General features: G+C 42.4%; 1 protein-coding gene across 1 annotated transcript in view; it reads right to left on the bottom strand.

Annotated features, from left to right (window-relative positions):
- The window catches only part of rgs12b (regulator of G protein signaling 12b), a 246,381-nt gene that overhangs the window by 71,357 nt on the left and 152,391 nt on the right, over nucleotides 1-22,633 (bottom strand). Inside the window, exons 10-11 of the mRNA XM_078556924.1 lie at nucleotides 17,192-17,307; nucleotides 7,116-7,355 (exon numbers count right to left, since the gene is read on the bottom strand). Coding sequence (XP_078413050.1) covers nucleotides 7,116-7,355; nucleotides 17,192-17,307 — 356 coding nt within the window. The remainder of the gene's footprint in view (nucleotides 1-7,115; nucleotides 7,356-17,191; nucleotides 17,308-22,633) is intronic.

The raw sequence follows: 22,633 nt of genomic DNA, 5'->3' as shown, positions 1-22,633 counted from the left end.
GGTCAGATGACCAAAAGCTTGGGCAAAGAGGTAGGCTTTAAGGATTGTCTTAAAGGAGAAAAGCAAATGGAGAGGTGAAGAAGTGTAGGGAGGGTATTCCAGATTTTGGGGTCTAGGCAACTGAAGGCTGGCCACTAATGGTGCAGCAATTAAAATTGAGGTTTGCACGGGAGGTCAGAATTAGAGGAGCACCTTGGAGGGTTGTGGGGCTGGAGGAGATTACACAGACAGGGTGGGGCAACTTCATGAAGGGATTTTAAAAAAAGGATGAGAATTTTAAAATCAGGATGATTCTTCGTTGGGAGCCAATGTAGACCAGCGAGCACAGGTATGATAGGGGAACAGTACTTGCTGCGAGTTTAGACACAGGCAGTATTATGGATGACCTCAAGTTTGGGGAAAGTAGAATGTGGGAGACCAGCCAGGGATTGCATTAGAATAGTTGAGTCTTGAGGTAACGAATGCATGAATGAAAGTTTCAGCAGCAGGTGAGCTGAGACAATGGCGAAGTTGGGTAGCAATATACGGAGGTGGAAATCTCACAATCAAATGTAACACCAAGGTTGTGAATAGACTAGCTTAGTTTCAGACTATTGCCAGGGAGAGGGATGGAGTTAGTAGCTAGGGGACTGATTTTGGCGTGGGAACCGAAAATAATAGCTTCAGTCTTCCCAATATTTAATTGGAGGAAATTTCTTGTTCATCAAGTACTGAATGTCAGATAAGCAATCTGATAATTTAGCAACAGTGGTTCTCCCAGAATTAACATCACATTTGACATAACAGTGCATGACAAGTGATAAACTAGTAAAGCAGGTTCAAACAGATTCAAAAAATGCTGATAACTCAAGATTACACATATAACAAGTTATTAGATGGATTTTGTAGCTTAAGTTGCATTGATGGAACAAATCCAACTGTTAAGGAACAAAACTGGTGGTGCATTTTAAGAGAAGCAAGCATCAAGTTTCCTCGTGACTCTTCCTCCTCTGAAATTCAACCTGGATTCTTCGTCTTGCTTCAACCTAGTTCAATACATCAATTTTTTCTCCCCCTACCATTCAGCAGCATTTTGTCTCCCATGTCAGCTCAAAGGGGTTTCTATACCATTATTTAACGCTGGCAGTTCCCTTTCCTCATCCCTCAATTAATTCTAGCACTTCCTTTGTTGCCCATTGCAAATGAAATTCCTGCCTTCTCCCCTAAATCCTTTGAACGTAACCCTTCCAACTACTGATCCCTCTCTCTATCCTTCGTTAACATGTTTTCCCCTCACTTCAGTCCTACTTTCCCTTAATAGATTGTCATCTATTTCTATTTCATCTACTGAGAGACTTCCAGGAAGACTTGGGGCTAGACAGAGCGAGAGTTCGGAGATAACTTGAGGCTAGGGGATGCCACTGTCGCTGTTGCTGCTAGAGTTCAGAAACAGAAATTGAGGTGTGACATTGCAGGAAAGGCATCAGTTTTGCTGCTTAGGCACCGACTCTCAATGACTAGAAGCTTAAAAATTATAAATATGTTAAGTATTATTAATAAGGAACAAATGAGTAGCTGGTGAATATTATCTAATCTTTCATTTTTAAGCAAGGTTTATTACAACTAGCAAAGTGTGTTAAGTATTGGTAGGATTTATCAATACTAGAAAGGTTTATTAATACGAACATACGAATTAGGAGCAGGAGTAGGCCATTCAGTAAGATCATGGCTGATCTGATTTCAACCTCAACTCCACATTCCCACCTACCCCCGATAATCTTTCACCCCCTTGCTTATCATGTGGGTGTACCTACACCACATGTACTGCAGCGGTCCAAGAAGGCAGCTCAGTATCATCTTCTCAAGGGCAATTAGGGATGGGCAATAAATGCTGGCCTAGCCAGTGACGCCCACATCCCGTAAATGAATATAAAAAAAAGAATCTATCTACCTCTGCCTTAAAAGGATTCAACGACTCTGCTTCCATTGTTTTTTGAGGAAGAGAGTTCCAAAGACTCATAACGTTCAGGAAAAATTTCTACCTATCTCTGTCCTAAATGAGCAACCCCTTATTTTTAAATAGTGGCCCTGAGTACTAGGTTCTCCTACAAGAGGAAACATCCTCTCCACACTGACACTGTCAAGGTACCTCAGGATCTTATATCTTTCAATCAAGTTGCCTCTTACTCTTCTAAACTCCAGCGGATCGTAGTGAGGTGTATTAGTATAGGTATAGTTTTTATTTTAGCAATAGCAAGGGTGACTAATAAATAAAGAAATGGCAGGGCTACTCCAACCTCGACAGTGCCCATCCTGCACTATGTGGGAACTCCAGGATGCTTCCCATATCCTGGATAACCATTTATGCAGGAAGTCTCGTCAGTTGCAACAGCTTGAGCTCTGGGTTTTGGAACTTGAGCAGCAGCTGGCATCACTGCAGTGCATCCGTGAGGCTGAGAGCTATGTGGATAACACGTTTCTTGATGTGGTCACCCCACAGCTTAAGAGTATGCAGGGAAAGAAGGAAGAGGTAACCACCAGACAATTAAAAACAAACAGGCAGGTAGTGCAGGAGTTCCCTGAGTGCATCCCGCTCTCCAATCAGTATTCAGTTCTGAATATTGATGAGAGTGGTGGTTCATCTGGGAAGTGCGGCCAGAGCCAGGTCCATGGCATCACAGGTGGCTCAGCTCAGTGGGGTACAAGCAATAGTGATAGGTGATTCGATAGTTAGAGGAACAGATAGGTGTCTCTGTGGCCACAGGCGTGAATCCAGGATGGTGTATTGCCTCCCTGGTGCCAGGGTCAAGGATGTCACTGAGCAGCTACTGAGCACCCTGAGGGGGTAAGGTGAAAAGCTAGCAGTTGTGGTCCACACCAGAGCCTGCAGTCAAAATTTTAGGGACCTAGAAAATTAGCAAGCAGGACCTCAGAAGTAGTAATCGCCAGATTAGTCCCAGTGCCATGCACAAGTAGAGAAATAGAAATATAAGACAGATGACTGCGTGGCTGGAAAGATAGTGCAGGAGGGAGGGCTTTAGATTCTTGGGACATTGGAACTAGCTCTGGGGGAGATGGGACCTATACAGGCCAGATGGGTTGCATCTGAACAGAACCAGGACTGAGTTCCTTGAGGGGTGTTTTGCTAGTGCTGTTGGGGAGGCTTTAAACTAACTCGGCAGGAGTGTGGGAAACAGGAGATAATATCTGAGAGGAATACCAAGGTGCACAGAATATTGGGAAAGATAGACAGTAATAGAGTAGGGAATAGTAAGTTAATAGATGGGGTCAGAGAAAAGAGAAAATAATAGTCTAAATCAGGGTTACTGTGCATGTATGTGAATGTGTGGAGTGTGAATTACAGGTGCAAATTGCCATGTGGAAATATGATGATGTGGCTATAATAGAGACCTGGCTCAAAGAAGGGCAGGACTGGGTGTTAAATATTCCTGGATTTTTAAAAATATTCACTCATAATGTGGACATCGCTGGCTAGGACAGTATTTATTGCCCATCCCTAATTGCCCTTGTTCAGAGAGCATTTAAGAGTCAACCACATTGCTATGGGTTTAGAGTCACATGTAGGCCAGACCAGGTAAGGGCGGCAGATTTCCCTTCCTAAAGGGCATTAGTGAACCAGATAGATTTTTACAACAATCGACAATGGTTTCATGGTCGTCATTAGACTTTTAATTCTAGATTTTTATTGAATTCAAATTCTACCACCTGCCATAGATGGATTCGGACCCGGGTCCCCAGAGCATTACCCTGGGTCTCTGGATTATTAGGCTGGTGACAATGCCACTATGTCACCACCTCCCCAAGATGTTCAGGAAAGAAAGAAAAGGAGGAGGAGTAAGGAGAGCATTGCAGTGCTGGAGAAGGATGACTCAGAGTGGTCAAGGACAGAATCCATTTGGCTAGAGCTAAGGAACAAAAAAGGTGCAATTACATTGCTTGGTGTAGTCCACAGGCCACCAACTAGTGGGAAGGATATAGAGGAACACATTTGCAAGGAAATTATAGAGAGGTGCAAAAATTTTGGAGTAGTTAAATTGAAAGGATTTAATCATCTGAATATAAACTGGGATGGTAGTAGTGTAAAGGACAGAGAGGGTCAGGAGTTCCTAGAGAGTGCTCAGGAAAGTTTTCTTCAGCAGTATGACTCCAGTCCAGTGAGAAAGAAGGCACTGCTAGACCTGGTTCTTGGAAATGAGGTGGGCCAAGTAGATCAATTGTCAATGGGAGAGCATTTAGGTGACAATGATCATTGTATCATAAGGTTCAGGCTAACTATGGAAAAGGACAAAGAAAAATCCAGAGTGAGAATAATTAACTGGAGGAAAGCCAACTGCAATGGGGTGACAATGGATCTGGACCGACCAATTGGAGTCAAAAGTAGACAGGAAAATAGGTAGCTGAACAATGGGCTACCTTCAAAGAAGGGCTAACTTGGGCACAATCAAGGTATATTACCTCAAAAGGGAAAGGTAAGGCAAACAAATCCAGAGCTCCCTGGATGACAAAGGAGATAGAAATTAAGATAAAGAAGAAAAAGTGTGTCTATGACAGGTGTCAGGTAGAAAATACAGGTCAGAACCAGGCTGAAAAAGAAGGTTCAGAGGGGAGGTGAAAAAGCAAATAAAACAGGCAAAGAAGGGGTATGAAAAGAGGCTGACAGTTAGCATAAAAGGGAATCTCAAAGTCTTCAATGGGCAAATAAATAGTAAACGGGAGGTAAAAGGAGGAGTAGGGATGATGAGGGACCAAAAGGGAATTTATACATGGAGGCAGAGGGCATAGCTGAGGTATTAAACAAAGACTTTGCATCTGTCTTTACCAAGGAAGAAGATGCTGCACCGGACATGGTAAAAAGGAGGGGTAATTCAGACTAGAAGGGTTTAAAATTGAAAAAGAGGTATTGGACAGGTAGGGTTAGGGTTATCTGTACTTAAAGTTGATAAGGCACTGGGACCAGATGAGATGCACCTAAGGGTACTGCAAGAAGTGAGAGTGGAAATTGCGGAGGCGCTGGTCATAATTTTCCAGTCTCCCGTCGACTCAGGTGTGGTGCCAGCGGACTGGAGACCATAAGACCATAAGACATAGGAGCAGAAATTAGGCCATTCGGCCCATCGAGTCTGCTCCGCCATTCAATCATGGCTGATAAGTTTCTCAACCCCATTCTCCTGCCTTCTCCCCGTAACCTTTGATCCCCTTACCAATCAAGAACCTATCTATCTCTGGAGATTTGCAAACTTTACACGCTTGTTCAAAAAAGGGCGTAAGGATAAGTCAAGCAACTACAGGCCAGTCAGTTTAACTTCAGTCATAGGGAAACTTCTAGAAACAATAATTCGGGGCAAAATTAATAGTTTCGTGGACAAATGCCAGTTAATTAAGGAATGCCAGGGTTTCTTAAGGGAAAATCATGCTTAATAAACTTGTTGGAGTTTTTGGAAGAGATAACAGGGAGGGTTGATGAGTGCAATGCTGTTGGATGTGGTGTTCATAGACTTCCAAAAGATATTTCATACAGTGCCGCACAACAGACTTGTGAGCAAAGTTATAGCTCATGGAATAAAAGGTACAGTAGCAACATGGATACAGAATTGTCTGAGTGGCAGGAAGTAGTGGTTAATGGATGTTTATCAGGCTGTAAGAAGGTTTCTAGTGGACTTCCCCAACTGGTCAGTGTTGGGAACTTTGCTTTTCCTGATATATATATTAATGACCTAGATCTTGGTGTACAGGGAACAACTTCAAAGTTTGCAGATGATATGAAACTCGAAGCATTGTGAACTGTGAAGAGGATAGTGTAGAACTTCAAAAGAACATAGACAAATTGGTGGAATAAGCAGAAAGGTGACAGATGAAGTTCAATGCAGAGAAATGTGAAGTGATTCATTTTGGTAGCTAGACCATGGAGAGACAGTATAAATTAGGGGGTACAAATCTAAAAGGGGTGCAGGAGAAGAGGGACCTGGGTGTATATGTGCATAAGTCATTGAAGGCGGCAGGACAGGTTGAGAGAACAATTAATAAAGCATACAGTATCCTAGGTTTTATTAATAGGGGCATAGAGTACAAGAACAAGGAGGTTATGTTGAACTTGTATAAATCACGAGTTGGGCCTCAGCTGGATTATTGCATCCAGTTCTGGGCGCCGCACTTTAGAAAGGATGTGAAGGCATTGGAGAGAGTGCACAAAAGATTCATGAGAATGGTTCCTGGGATGAGGAACTTCAGTTATGAAGATAGATTGGACAAGTTTGGACTGTTTTCCTTAGAGGAAAGAAGGTTGAGAGGAGATGTGATAGAGGTATTCAAAATCATGAGGGGTCTGCACAGAGTAGATAGGGAGAAACTGGTTCCACTTGTGAAAGGATTGAGAATGAGAGGGCACTGCTTTAAAGTAATTAGCAAAAGAAACAATAGTGATGTGAGGAAAAGCTTTTTTCACGCAGCAAGTGTTTTTTTTAAATTATTCATTCATGGGATGTGGGCTTCGCTGGCTGGGCCAGCATTTATTGCCCATCCCTAGTTGCCCTTGAGAAGGTGGTGGTGAGCTGCCTTCTTGAACCACTACAGTCCATGTGGTGTAGGTACACCCACAGTGCTGTTAAGAAGGGAGTTCCAGGATTTTGACCCAGCGACAGTAAAGGAACAGCGATATATTTCCAAGTCAGGTGAGTGACTTGGAGGGGAACCTCCGGGTGGCGGTGTTCCCATCTATCTGCTGCCTTTGTCCTTCTAGGTGGTAGTGGTCGTGGGTTTGGAAGGTGCTGTCTAACGTTAGGGTCAGGAATGCTTTGCCTGAGAGTGTGGTGGAGGCAGATTCAATTGAAGTTTTCAAAAGGGGATTAGATTGTTATATGGAAAAGAAGAATGTGTATGGTTACGGGGAGAAGGTGAGAGAATGGAACTAGGTGAGTTTCTCATTCAGAGAGCTGATGCAGAAACGATGGGTCGAATGGCCTTTTTCTGCACCTACCAATTCTGCGATTTCCCTCTCTTCACTGTTATTTCCCTACTATATTTACATCGTCTTCTATTTTCCATTCTTAACTGCCACTCACGTAAGGCACACACAACTCTTAACTCAACTCCATCATCACTGAAACTCTTATCCACACCTTCACATCATCATCAGAGGATGCACACAGCGTGGTTTGACATACCTTGTCACCTCCAACCAGAAAGAGATCCACGGCTGCCAATTGAATTTGCATCTTTTCACACAACTCTGTCAACAGTCCTCTAATAGAGACACCGGTCTGGATTGAAACTGTGTGCAAGGAACCATCTGGTAGGCTCACAGTGCAGTGTTTTGAAGGCTTTTCTTTCTCTGCCACAGGAACTTTCGTGGAAATATACTTTTGAAAAAAGAAAATCTTCAATCAGGCTGGAATACCAGAAGAACAATAAACTGGAACACAATTGATACCAGTGGATCTTAATGAAGTATTAATCCCTTAAATACAAAAACATATTAATTTTTTTCAGCTATTATAATATAGGTAAAATTAAAACACAGTCAAACAATATCTGTAAAAATGGTTTTGCAAAATAATTGAGAAGTAGTCAAATATAAGGGGAGTTGCATGCACAAATATATTGTAAACTATGGGATTCTTTGTTTAAAAATCTTGCTTACCATTTTAAAATGTGTGCGCGCTTTGTTCCAGTTAGCTGTTTTCTTTAATAAAGCAAAATGCTTGGTCTAGTGTTTAGAGGTGATTTTATTAAAACACACATACATCAGTTCATACCACTTTTTATTTTTCAATACCCTCTCTTCATGAGATTCAGACAGTTTTATAATTCCCACTACCAGTTATTCAAATACTGCTCTCCAGTTCCCCATTCTAGTTATATCATTGCCTGTACAATCATTCAAGTTTTTTTTTTAAGTTAAAGCAATGTGATGATGATTTGCCAGCATCACATAAGAAACCAGAAGATGCAACTACGGCTGGAATTTTTTCATGGAGGCGGTAGCCCTGCCCTGCAGTAAAGACAGAGGTAAAGATCAATGTGACCAAACACTGGAGTGCGACCTCAACGGAGTGCTGGGAGTTGGGTGAGGAGGGGGTGTTGGGTGAGGAGGGGGTGTTGGGTGAGGAAGGGGTGTTGGGTGAGGAAGGGGTGTTGGGTGAGGAAGGGGTGTTGGGTGAGGAAGGGGTGTTGGGTGAGGAAGGGGTGTTGGGTGAGGAGGGGGGAGTTCGGTAATGAGGGGGAGAGTTGGGTGAGAAGAGGTGTGAGGTGCTCCTATGTTTCTCTAACTTTTTCACCCTGCATGGATCGGTACTTGCTCTACTACGGTAGAAGAGCTAGTTGTTTGGTGAGTATCTGGTAAGTATCTACTGAGTGGTTAAGGTCTATTTTATTCCTAAGATTTAAAATGGTAGAGGAATTTGTGGTAAGATTAATGTAATACATAAAAGAAAATAAATAATTGAATAAGATAATTAAGTAATTAATTAAAACACATAAGGATGGCAGGACAGATGATGTGTCACATCTGCAGCATTGGGAGCTCCAGGATACCACTGTGATCCAGGGCAACACATCTGCAGTAAGCGTCTGCGGTTTGAGGAGCTTCAGCTCAGAGTCATTGAGCTGCAGATTCTGCGACACATCAGGGAGGGGAAAAGTTATTTGGATGCTTTGTACCAGGAAGTGGTCACACCCCTTAGGATAGGGTCTTCTGATTTGAAAGGTGGTCAGGGACAGGAGGGTATGACTGCAACTGAGGCCGGTAAGGGGGCCCAGAGGGGAGGAGTACGGGAGTGTCAATTTCTGCAATTGTCCAACAGGTCTGAGGCTCTTTCAACTTGTTTGGATGAGAGCGGGTGCTGCAGGGTGGATGGGCAAACTGTGCTTGAGCCCCAGTTACTCACAATAAATATCAATGATTTGGATGACAGAACCAAATGTAATAGTTCCAAAACAAAAATAAAAATACCTGGAAAAACTCAGCAGGTCTGGCAGCATCTGCGGAGAGGAACACAGTTAACGTTTCGAGGCCGTATGACTCTTCCAACAATATTTCCAAGTTTGCTGATGACACGAAACGTAGTTGGAATGTGAGCAATGAGGAGGGTGTTAAGAGGCTTCAAGGCGATTTAGACAGGTTGAGTGAATGGGCAAATACATGGCAGATGCAACATAACGTGGATAAGTGTGAAGTTACCCACTTTGGTAGGAAAAACAGAATGGCAGAGTATTATTTAAATGGTGATGGATAGGGAAATATTGATGTATAAAGGGACCTGGGTGTCCTTGTACACCAATCACTGAAAGCAAGCATGCAGGTGCAACAAGCAGTTAAGAAGGCAAATGGTATGTTGGCCTTCATTGCGAGAAGGACTTGAGTACAGGAGCAAGGGTGTCTTTCTGCAGCTGTACAGGGCATTGGTGAGGCTACACCTGGAGTATTGTGTGCACTTTTGGTCTCCTTACCCAAGAAAGGATATACTTGCCATAAAGGGAGTGCAGCAAAGGTTCACCAGACTGATTCCTGGGATAGCAGGATTGTCGGATGAGGGGAAATTGGGCTGACCAGGCCTGTATTCACTGGAGTTTAGAAGGGTGAGAGGAGATCTCATTGAAACATATAAAATTCTGACAGGGATAGACAGACTGGATGAAGGGATGATATTTCCTTTGGCTGGGAGGTCTAAAACAAGGGGTCACGGTCTCAGGATACAGGGTAGACCATTTAGGATAGAGATGAGGAGAAACTTCTTCACTCAGAGGTTGGTGAACCTATGGAATTCTCTACCACAGAAGGCTGTGGAGGCCAAGTCACTGAATATATTTAAAAGGGAATAGGTAGATTTCTGGACTCAAAAGGTGGTAAGGGGTATGGGGAGAGCACAGGAGCATGGCATTGAGATTGAAGGTTAGCCATGATCATGTTGAATGGTGGAGCAGGCTTGAAGGGCCGAATGACCTACTCCTGCTCCAATTTTCTATGTTTCAGGAAACCTGGATGTGGAAGTGGCTTGGGTTGAGATGAGAAATGATAAAGGCAAGAAGTCACTTGTGGGGGTGGTGTACAGGCCCCCTAATTGTAACTACACAGTAGGACAGAGTATAAAGGAAGAGATAATGGGAGCTTGTCAGAAAGGTACAGCAATAATTATGGGAGATTTTAATCTACATATAGACTGAAAAAATCAGATGGGAAGAAGTAGCCTAGATGAGGAGTTCATAGAATGCTTTTGAGATAGTTTCTTAGAACAGCACGTTCTGGAGCCAACCAGAGAGCAGGCTATATTGGACCTGGTATTGTGCAACAAGATAGAATTAATTGGTAACCTCATAGTCAAGGCAAAAAGATTAATATGGAGGGAAAAATTAGAATACAAGAGAAAGCTAGCTAGAAATACAAAAACAGATATGAGTTTCTATAGATATTTAGATAAGAGTTAAGAAAGTGAGCGTTGGTCCTATACAAAGTGAGTCTGGGAAATTAATAATGGAAAATAAGGAGATTGCAGATGAATTGAACAGATATTTTGCATCAGTCTTCACTATAGAGGATACAAGTAACATCCCAGAAATAGTTGTAAATCAGGAAATGGAAGGGAGGGAGGAACTCAGGAAATTTGATGTCACCAATGAAGTGGTATTGAGCAAAGTGGTATTGTTGGAGCTAAGGGCTGACAAATCCCTGGGTCTTGATGGATTTCATCCTAGGCTCTTGAAAGAAATGGCTAGTGAGATAGTTGATACATTGGCTTTAAGTTTCCAAAACTCCCTAAACTCAGGGAAGGTTCCATTAGATTGGAAAATAACAAATGTAGCTCCTTTACTCAAAAAGGAAACAGAAAGCAGGAAACTACAGGCCAGTTAGCTTAACACCTATCATTGGGAAAACGTTAGAAGCTATTATTAAATATTATTAAAGATGCTATAGCAAGGCAATCAGGCAGAGTAAACTTGATTTTGTAAAAGGAGTATATTGTGGGCTAATTATCCATTTTGGCAAGAAGAATAAAAAAGAAGCATATTATCTAAATGGTGAGAGATTGCAGAGCTCTGAGATGCAGAGGGATCTAGGGGTCCTAGTACATGAATCGCAAAAGGTTAGTATGCAGGTAATGCAATTAATTAGGAAAGTTAATAGCCATGTTATAATTTATTGTGAGGGGAATTGAATATAAAAGTCGGGTGGGGGGGGTTATGCATCAGATGCACAGGACACTGGTAAGAACACATTTGGAGTACTGTGTACAGTATTGGTCTCCTTATTTAAGGAAGAATGTAAATGCATTGGAAGCAGTTCAGAGATGGTTTACTAGGCTAATACCAGGAATGCACGGGTTCTCTTATGAGGGAAGGGTGGACAGGCTAGGCTTGTATCCACTGAAGTTTGGAAGAATAAGAGACAACTTGATTTTTCCCTCAAAGAATCATGAGTCTTTGGAACACTCTTCCTCAAAAAGCAGTGGAAGCAGAGTCTTTGAATACTTCTACGGTGTGTGGCATGGACTGGCTTGACTGCTATCTGGAGTCTCTAGATGAGGCAGACCGACAGAAGGTCAAGGAGTATGAAAGCTCTACCTGCTCCAGGTTCAGAGATGACAATACATTAACATCCCCCAATGGGTGGTCCTCCCTTATAAGATAGCAGGGATCAATCTGTATATCAGTACTGATGTGGTTTCTAGCGAGATACCGCTAATGAGTCGATCTGCGATGAAGGCTCAGATGACGCTAGATATGAAGAATGATAGAGCAGTTGTGTTTGGGGGAAAAATGTGAATCTACGTTTTACTTGGTCAGGCCATTACTGCTTGCCACTAAGGAAGCCAGAGATTTCTCATCGAAGTTCATTAAGTTTTGTTAACTGCTGAGAATGAGAATTTGAAAAGATCATTTGGAAATTACAGAGATAAAAACAAAAAACTGCGGATGCTGGAAATCCAAAACAAAAACAGAAACAGAAATACCTGGAAAAACTCAGCAGGTCTGGCAGCATCGGTGGAGAAGAGCACAGTTGACGTTTCACGTCCTCATGGCCCTTCAACAGAACTAAGTAAAAATAGGAAAGGGGTGAAATTCCCCCCCCCCCCCCCAACCCTCTTTAAACCAGCTTATATTTCACCCCTTTCCTAATTTTACTTAGTTCTGTTGAAGGGTCATGAGGACTCAAAACGTCAACTGTGCTCTTCTCCGCCGATGCTGCCAGACCTGCTGAGTTATTCCAGGTATTTCTGTTTCTGTTTTTGATTTGGAAAGTACAGAAAGTTTGCACAGAAGTGTTCTTGGTGATTGTGTATTGCTTGTTTTGTCCTGCAGACCATTTCTTTGTAGTCTCCACGTCATCTCCTCTGCGTTGTGCCGGTGACTGCCTGCTTGCTCTTGGCCTGCACCGCGCTCGGCCCTTTCTTCCTCAGCACCGTCACCGTGTCCCAGTCACTCTCTGCCATCTTCCCTGGCGGATGTAAGCCAGTCCATGCCGCACACCTGGCGCCACAGAAATTGAAGACTCTACTTTGAGATTTGGCAATGGTCGATAAAGGATATGATGATCTTATTGAACAAGCCACTGCTCAGTGTGAAATTTGCCTTAAATATTGTAAGACACCACCACGAACTGTTGTGAGCTTCCCACTAGCCAGGGAGTTTAACAATGCAGTGGCAGTGGACTTGAAAGTTTGGGACAAGGATAGGGGTATTTTTTTTTTTTACTACACTTCATAGATATGGCAACCAGATTTAGCCTATCCACTGTGATACAAAGTGAAGACAAAAGGACCATTGTCGATAAGGTCATGGAGAAATGGGTAGGAACAGGATTAGGAACACCAACTAAGCTCCTCACAGATAATGGTAGGGAATTCACCAATGAGGAATTTCGAGATATGTGCGAAAATTTAAACATCTTAGTTATGCACACTGCAGCTGAGAACCCGTTTAGTAATGGTCTTTGTAACAGAAACCATGCAGTAACAGATGACACGTTACATAAAATATTAGCTGATCAACCAGATTGTAAATTGCAAACGGTGCACGCAAAGAACTCTCTGCAAATGGTTGGGGGTACAGTCCGTATCAAAGAACAAAGAAAAGTACAGCACAGGAACAGGTCCTTCGGCCCTCCAAGCCTGCGCCGATCATATTGCCCGTCAACTAAAACATTTTGCACTTCCGGGGTCCGTATCCCTCTATTCCCATCCTATTCATGTATTTGTCAAGCTGCCTCTTAAACACCACTATCGTACCTTTGGTGTATGGAAGAAATCCAAAGTTACCTTTGGTGTTGTCAGATGCTCCCCCTGTTCTAGAAGGGACTAACATTAGCTCCACTTTTTCTGCTCATCTGAACGCTTTGCATGCAGGCTTTCAGTAAAGCTGAAGTTTCAGAGAATATTTGGCAAGCCCTACAGCACTGCATAAGACCATCAGGAATACCGTTTTGGACAAGGAGACATGGTATATTATAAAAGGGAAGGCCAGAGAGTGGAAAGGACCTGGCAAGGTTATAGGGAGTGATAGGAAAGTAGTAATTGTGCAACACAGCAATCAAACTCTTAGGGTACATTCTTCACAGTTAATTGGGACTGACTACACCTTTACAGGTTCTGAACAGGACATAGAACACGAGGAGGCACCATGCACTTCACATACACATACACTGGGTAGTTTGAGGAACAGATGACGGCGGATACAGGGTTGACTGACTATGAACACAGTAATACTGAGGTACAGGACAACGCTATTCATCCAAAAGGGTAACTATCCAAAGTAGGAATAAAGGTAACATACATGCCAGAAGTGACCAGCGTGTGGAGGGATGCCACTATCACAGGGAGAGCAGGTAAGGCCACTGGTAAATACAAACCTTGGCTAAATGTGCAGGATGAAGGGCAGGAGACGAGACCTATCAATTGGCAAACCGAAGTAAAGATGTGGAAACCATGAAAGCGCAGTATGAGTTCTGACAGTGGACCAGAAATTGGTCGTGACCCTAGAAAAAGATCACGGACTTGCGAATGGAGTTCTGTTCGCATGAGAGGACGATCATATAGTAGCAGTCCGGAGGTTAGAGGAATGTGTAGAGGCCGTAGCTTAACAAGGAGGACTAGAGAGCCAGCTAGCAATCTCAATAGAAGTAGAAGTCCTTACGACAGAGATTCTAGTAGCTGCTAATAAATTGGAAAATAAGCTGATAAAGGAAGCCAAACGGAAAGAGTTAGAAAGTTGGAAGGAATTTGGGGTATATTCTGGAATACCTGACAGAGGACAGCCAACTTTATCTCTGATGGATCTGTACAGAAAAGGTACTCCCAGACGGCACATATAAGGCCAAAGTGAGATTAGTAGCCCGAGGCTTTGAAGAGAGACTAGGAGATCAGGATGTCAGAGTGGACTCAGCTACTGCGGGGAAAGTGTGTTTGGAGATCTTTTTAGCTATTTTGGCATCCTATTCCTGGGAGTGCAAATCGATTGATATAAAGGCTGCGTTTTTACAGAGAGGGAAGTTTTTTGAAACCACCCAAAGAAGCTGGGGATGTAGAAGGAAAGCTGTGCAAATTGAATATACGTGTGTTTATGGGTTGAATGATGCATCAAGAATATGGTATTTTTCCGTGAGGTCTGTCCTGTTGAAAACAGGTTGCATTCAGTTAAAGGCAGACCCCGCGATGTTCTACTGGTACCATAAGGAGAAACTAGCTGGAATCTTTATCATGCATGTTGATGATTTCCTGTGGGGAGGATCTGTAGAATTGAACAATGGGTAATCGAGAAGATAAAGAAGGAATTCCAGTTCGGAAGTCTGGCTTCTGGGGCCTTTAAACACATGGGTTTAGACATTAAGCAGAGCAAGTTAGGAGTGACATTGAATCAACAATCTTATCTAGAAAATGTTAATTATATCCCAATAACTCGTGGCAGATCCTCACAAAAAGAGGATCCTGCTACCAAGGGAGAAATGGAACAGTTGAGGAGTTTGGGCAGTTGAACTGGTTGTGCACTCAGACTAGGCCTGACGCTAGTTATGATGTGTTGGAGCTGAGTACCATGATGAAACATGCTACAGTTGAGCAAGTTCTGAGAGCAAATAAAACACTTAAATTAAATTCTGAGAGATGTGTGCTCAAGTTTCCAGCCTTGGGTGATCCAGAAGATGAGGTTTGTCATTTTTAGTAATGCTTCACATGTCAATCTTCAGGTGGGTACTCTAGCACAGCAGAGTTCATCATATTTTTGGTGGGAAAGAATGATAAATGTTGTCCACTGGCTTGGGAGGCCAAGAAAATAAAAAGGGCAGTGGAAAGCACCTTAGCTGCTGAAACGTTAGCCTTGGTAGAAGCATTGGATATGGGGGTTTACTTATCCAATACACTGACAGAAATATTATATAAGGGGCAATGTGGGAAAAGTTTGCCCATAGAATGTTATGTTGATAACTGGTCTCTTTGGGACAACGTTCATTCCACAAAAGTGTCACTGAAAAAAGGCTACGAATAGACCTAGCCAGCATAAAAGAGATGTTAGAGAGAAAAGAGATGTCTAAGATAAAATGGGTTGACACAAGTCATCAACTATCAGACTGTTTTACCAGAAGATGTGCCTGCTCCAAGAAATTATTACATGTGTTAGAAGAGGGGTGTCTTATGATGCAATGAATAATTGTTTTTGTTTTGTGTGTGGTTTAAAAAAGTGTTTTTTTTTAAATTACAAAGAGGGGAATCTGTTAAAATGGCAATCACTTTGTTAAAACCAATTGCTAGTTAAACAGGTGATAGACATTAATTATCCCATCTAAATAGAATAAAAAGGTACAGCTGGAACACTTTGTGTGGAAGCTAGCATTAAGAAATTGTCTTAAAAATAAACCAGTTTTAACCAAAAGACCAGCCTGGATTAATTCTTCCACCACAATCTCTTATTGTGAGTAACATCTCTTCCTATCCCTTCTGCCAAAATGCATCACCTTTCTCTGTATTAAATTCCATCTGTCACTTGTCTGCCATTCTGCTAACTTAGCTATGTCCTGTTGCAGTTGACCGGTATCATCCTCACTGCAACACCTCTAAATTTGCTATCAATGGCAAATTTTGCTCTGTATTCCAATATCCAAGTTATATCAAAAAAGCATTGTCTGAGCACTGACTCTTGGGGAATGCCACTGTCTATCATCATCCAGTCTGAAAAACAACCACTTACCACAACACAAGAAGGGTCATATGGACTTGAAATGTTAACTCTGTTTCTCTCTCCACAGATGCTGTTAGGTCTGCTGAGTTTTTCCAGCATTTTCTGTTTTTGTTTCAGATTTCCAGCATCAGCAGTATTTTGCTTTTATCACAACACTGTTTCCCAACCTTAAGCCAAGTCTTTTTTATCCAAGCAGATGCTGACCCCCCCCTCCCCTCCCGTCCCATCCCATCCCAAACCTGCTCTATGGCCATCGATTTTGTTATTTGGCCTTTTGTGTAGTACTTTGTCAAACACTTAAAGATCATACAGACATGATCCACTGTCTTAATTCATCAACTTTCTCTGCTATTTCATCAAAAAAAGTCAATTAAACTAAACATGATCTGCCTAAAAAGTTAATGCATGCCCAGGACATTCTGATCACTGAAATAAGAGGTTTCTTTCTTTTATAAAGAAACTTTCACTTATCTCCTCAGCTTTTTTATGCTGCTCCTTTTTCAGTGATTTCCCCACCCCCCCCTGCCCCCACCCCTTCTCTTGCTGGGTTTTAGCTCTAACTTCAAAAATACTTCCAGAGCCTCACCCAAGTGACTATTTTAATGTCAGTCTAGTTGGCAGTTTGACTGTGGTTCCAATCTTGTCGTTACCTGACACCCACCTAAGTGTACACTCCAATAATGCTCACTGCAAGCAACAGGAAGTTTAACTTTGGCCTATTATGCTCTCCTTGAGGTAATGCGGCTGAGGCCAATTTCAGTTAATCTTCTTCCCCTCAGCTAGCATGAGCACAGACCAGAAATCGCTTCTCCAAACTGTATGGCACACTGATTTAAACCAGGACCCAAAATCCTTTTTAAAAGTAAGTTTGAAATAAATATAAATAGATTCCCTCCCGTAAATGACCTGGAATTTGTGAACCTCTATTAAACTAAACAAATGTTTTCAAACAGTAATCAAGGTTCAGATTCGCAAGTACCACCACTTCTGAGCTGTGGGACTACACCCATATTTCTGTTTGGTTTGCACTAACCTCTTGTTTGTTGTTTCTTGGACAGCCGGAAGCCATCCCCTCTGTGCTAGTGGAAGATGACATAGAGCCAAATGATTCCCGACGCCACTGAGACAGTCCATTACTTTCAGATAGGTCTAGTGAGTGAGAAGAAGAATGATTACTGTATCAATGTAAAATTCTTTCCTGCAACCCTTTACCTTGTAAAACAACCTAGTGCTGCTGCTCTTCCTGCATAAATTATGATACTTGCATTTGTTTGAAAAGGTAGAAAATATGGTTAATGTGGTTTAGTAAATACGTGCACTCTAAAAGAATGTGTGAACCTTGTTCCATTCCAAATGGAATGTTGCCATTTATTGCAAGGAAAATGGAAAATAGAAGTAAGGATGTTTTGCCACAGTTGCACAGGGTGTTGGTCAGACCACATCATTCTGAAGTACTATGTACAGTTTCCTTTTTTAAGGAAGGACATAATTGTGTTAGAAGTGGTTCAGAGAAGGTTCACTCGTTTCTGGAATGAAGGACTTATTTTTTAAGGAAAGATTGGACAGGTTGGGCCTGTATCCATTGGCGTTTAGAAGAATGAGAGGTGATCTTATTGAAACATATAAGATGCTGAGGGGATTTGACAGGGTGGATGCTGAAAGGATGTTTTCCCCTTGTGGGAAAGACTAGAACAAGAGGACACAGTTTAAAAATAAGTGTTTGCCATTTAAGACGGAGATGAGGAGAATTTTTTTTCTTCTCAGATGGTCATTGGTCTGTGGAATTCTCTTCCCCCAGAGAGCAGTGGAGGCAGGTCATTAAATATTTTTAAGGCTAAGTTAGATTCTTGATTTGAAGAGAGAGTCAAAGGGTAAAGTTGATAGACAGGAAAGTAAAGGTCACAATGACATCAGCCATGATATTATCAAATGGCACAGAAGGCTCACGGGGCTGAATGGCCTATTCCTGCTCCTAATTCCTGTGTTCATACGTAGTTTACATTACCAATTTTCTTTTTTTTAAGCCTTATTTCTCATTGCTTCTGCTCCTGAACATATCAATTGCTTCTGGATACTTTCCATGGTGCCAAGTGACCTCCATATTACCAAAGGACAATTTTACATGTGTCAGCCCAGATAGTTGAAGGAAAGAAAGTCTTGTATTTATGTAGCGCCTTGCATCTTAGGACATCACAAAGTGTTTTACAGCCAATGTTGTCACTCTTGTAACAGCAAAATGGAGCAGCGCATTTGCACACAGCTATGTGATGATGACCAGATAACTTGTTTTTGTTAGGTTGATTGAGGGATAAATATTAATCAGGACACCAGGGATAACTTTCCTCTGAGAAATTTTTTTCTGAGGGTTGTGAATCTTTGGAACTGTCCTCCTCAAAAGGCAGTGGAAGCAGGGTCTTTGAATATTTGAAAGACAGATAGATAAATCCTTGATTAACAAGGGGGTGAAAGGTTATCAGGTAGGCAGGAATGTGGGGTTCAGGTTACATTCAGATAAGCCATGATCTTATTGAATGGCAGAGTAGATTCAAGGGGTGGAGTGGCCTACTTCCGCTCCTAATTTGTATGTTTGAATAAGCATGACGTTCACCTAAGAGAATTGACAGGGCTTCAGTTTAACATTCCATCTGAAAGACTCTGACAGTGCAATGAAGTGTCAACAGCAGGACATTGTTCAACTGTAGGGGGCATCAGCCAGGCTCAATTTCACTTCTCCTGTCCATAGCATTGGGAGTGCTCAAATGTTCCCTCTCTAACCAAGGACCATTGAGACTATTGTAGCACCTTGGCTAGAATCAGTTAGCTCAGTACAAAGCAGAGATCAAATCAGAGGGCTCCTGACCCTCATGGCTCAGTTGATTAATCAGTGATCAACTAAACCATCAGTTGGAATAATTAACATTGTTGTCTAAATGACTTGATTTTGAACAAAATTAATCAGCAGGTAGCAATCTTGTTAGTACTGAAGCCTGCAGAAGTATTTTAAGCCATATCAATCTCAATTAATACAATATCATTGATTTAGCAAATCACAAATCAGGGACAAGTAATCAAAATTAGGAACCCTTGTTTCCGATTGCTCTTCATTTCAAATCTGCTGTTTAAATTTGTAAATCTGTGTAACATAGTTATCAGTCTCAAATCTATAGTTTCTCAAAGTATAGTATTACTACCATTAAAACTGAGACCATCTGTAAAGCTGCCTCTGCTGCTTGCCCTTCCTTCTCCTAGTCCACTGGGCAAAACTTCATCTAAGATTCGCACCTGCCCTAGCCCTAAACTCGCACCTTTAGTTTCTTGATTTGTTTGAGCAGGAACAGTTTCTCCCTATCTACTCTGTCCAGGCTCCTCATGATTTTGAAAACTTCTATCAAGTCGTCTCTTAGCCTTCTCTCCAAGGAAAACAGTCCCAACTTCTCCCAATCTTTCCTCAAAGTGTCACATCCCTGGAACCATTCTCATAAACCTCTTCTACACTCTTTCCAATGCATTCACATCCTTCCTATAGTATGGTGCCCAGAACTGTACAATATACACCAGCTGACGTCTAACCAGTGTCTTATATAAGTTCATCATAACCTCCCTGCTCTTGTACTCTATGCCCCTATTAATGAAGTCTAGAATACTGTATTCTTTGGAAACAGCTCTCTGTACCTGTCCTGCCACCTTTCAAGACTTATGTACATACACACCCAGGTCTCTCTGCTCCTGCACACCTCTAAGAATAGTATCCTTTATTTTATACTGCCTCTTCACATTCTTTGAATCGAAGTGTATCACCTCACACTTCTCCACATTGAACTTCTTCATTTGCCACCTATCTGCCCACTGCACTAATGAGTCAATGTCCTTTTGAAGTTCTACACTGTCCTCCTCAGTTCACAATTTTCTCAAGTTTTGTCATCCATGTTGCTACAGCCCCCTTTATTCCATGACCTATAACTTTCCCCATAAGTCTGTGTGGCACTGTATGGAATGCCTTTTGGAAGTCCATATACACCACATCAACAGCCTTGCCCTCATCAACCATCTCTGTACCTCTTCATAAAAACTCCAAGTTAGACACTATTTTCCTTTAACAAATCCATGCTGAAGATTCAATCCACATTTTTCCATGTGACAATTAATTCTATCCTGAAGTTTCATCACCACCGAAGTTAAACTGATTGGTCTGTAATTGCAGGGCAGATCTTTACAACCTTTTTTGAACACGGACGTAATGTTTGCAATTCTCCAGTCCTCCAGCACCTCCCTGCATCCATGGAACATTGAAAGATTATTGCCTGGGCCTCTGCAATTTCTGCTCTCACTTCCTTTAATATTCTTGGATGCATCTCATCCGGTTCCAGTGCCTTATCAACTTTTAAGTACCAACAGCTTATCCTATACCTCATCAATTTTATACCCTTCTAGTGACTGAGTTTCCTAATCTGTCACCATGGCCTGGGCAGCATCTGCCTTGTAGGTAAAGACACATGCAAAGTATTCACTTAACACCTTAGCCATGCCTCTCACCTCTGTAAATCCCCTTTTTGGTCCCTAATCAGCCCTACTCCTCCTTTTCCCACCCTTTTACTACTGATGTGCTTATAGAATACTTTGGATTTCCTTTTGTTAGCATCCAGTCCTCTTTCATAATCCTTCTTTGCTTCTCGTATTTGCTTTTTCACATCCCTTCTGAACCTTCTGTATTCAGCTTGGTTCTCAATTGTATTTGCTACCTGACACCTGCCGTAAGCATACTTTTTCTTCCTTAACTTAATTTCTATCTCCTTTGTCATCCAGGGAACTCTGGATTTGTTTGTCCTACCTTTCCCTTTTGAGAGAACATACCTTGGCTGTGCCCAAACATCTCCTCTTTGAAGGTAGCCCATTATTCAGCTACTGTTTTTCCCACCAACCTTTTGGTTCTAGTCTATCTGACCAGGCTCTGTTCTTGCCCCATGGAAGTCTGCTCTCTGCCAATTGATTATTCTTACTCTGGATTGACCAATGTCGTTTTCCACTGTCATCCTAAACCTTATGATACAATGATCACTGTCCCCTAAATGTTCCCCCCACTGTCACTTGATCTACTTGGCCCATCTCATTCCCAAGAACCAGGTCTAGCAGTGCCTGCTTTCTTTTTGGACTGGACACATACAGCTGTAGGAAATTCTCCTGAACGCAATCTAGGAATGCTTGTCCCTCACTGCCCCTTACACTACCACTATCCCAGTCTCTATATGGGTTATAACTACCAATATACCATTATATCCCAGTCTCTATATGGGTTATAACTACCAATATACCATTGTAACTACTCTATGATGTTTACACCTCTGTAATTTCCTTGCAGCTATGTTCCTCGATATCCTTCCCACTAGGTGGTGGTCTGTATATTACACCGAGCAATGTAATTGCACCCTTCTTATTCCTTGGCTCTAGCCAAATCGATTCTGTCCTTGAATCCTCTGACACATCCTTTTTCTCCAGTACTGCAATATTCTGCTCCCTTATTCCGACTCCATCTATTAACTTGCTATTCTCTATTTTAGTGCTATTGGCCTCTCCCAGCATTTTGTACACACTGGTATTACTTTCTAATATTCTCTCCTGGCTCCCATACGCCTGCTGAGTTAATTTAAACCCTCCCCAACAGCACTAGCAAAACGCTCCACAAGGAATTCAGTCCCAGCTCTGTTCAGAAGCAACTCATCCAGCTTGTACAGGTGCCATCTCCCCCAGAACCAGTCCCAGTATCCCAGGAATCTAAAGCCCTCCCTCCTGCACCATCTTTCCAACCATACGTTCATCTGTCCTATCTTCCTATTTCTGTACTCACTTGCACGTGGCACTGGGAGTAATCCAAAGGTTACTACTTCAGAGGTCCTGCTTGCTAATTTTCTACCTAGCTCCCTAAATTCCGATTCCAGGACCACATCCCCCTTCCTATCTATGTTGTTGGTACTAATGTGGACCATGACCTCTGGCTGTTCACCCACCCCCACAAGAATGTCCTGCAGCTGTTGTGTGACACCCTTGACCTGAGCACCAGGAAGGCAACAAACCATCCTGGAGTCACAGTGATGGCCGCAGAAACACCTGTCCATTCTCCTAACTAAAGGATCCCCTTTCAGTACTGCCCTTCCACTCTTCTTCCTCCCTTCCTATACAGCTGGGCCAGCCATGGCACCATGGGCTTGGCCCTTGCTGCACTCCTCCAAGGCATCTAGATATCCAGAATGGAAAACCGGTTAGTGAGCAGGACCTCTGGGGAGTCCTACATTACCTGCCTTTCTCTTGCACTACCTAGTATTCACCCATTCCCAGTCTGCATGCTTGCCCCTAACTTGCTGCATGACCACCTCTCTGAACGTGCTATCAACATAGTTCTTTGCCTCATGGATGCGCCTCAGTGACTCCAAACGCTGCTCAGGCTCTGAAATAGAGCTTAAGCTTGTGCAGCTGGTGACAC

The sequence above is a fragment of the Cetorhinus maximus genome, chromosome 2, assembly GCF_964194155.1.
Source record: "Cetorhinus maximus chromosome 2, sCetMax3.hap1.1, whole genome shotgun sequence".
Taxonomy (NCBI): Eukaryota; Metazoa; Chordata; class Chondrichthyes; order Lamniformes; family Cetorhinidae; genus Cetorhinus; species Cetorhinus maximus.
The sequence above is the reverse complement of the archived record's forward strand: the minus strand, read 5'-3'. Positions and strand labels throughout refer to the sequence as shown.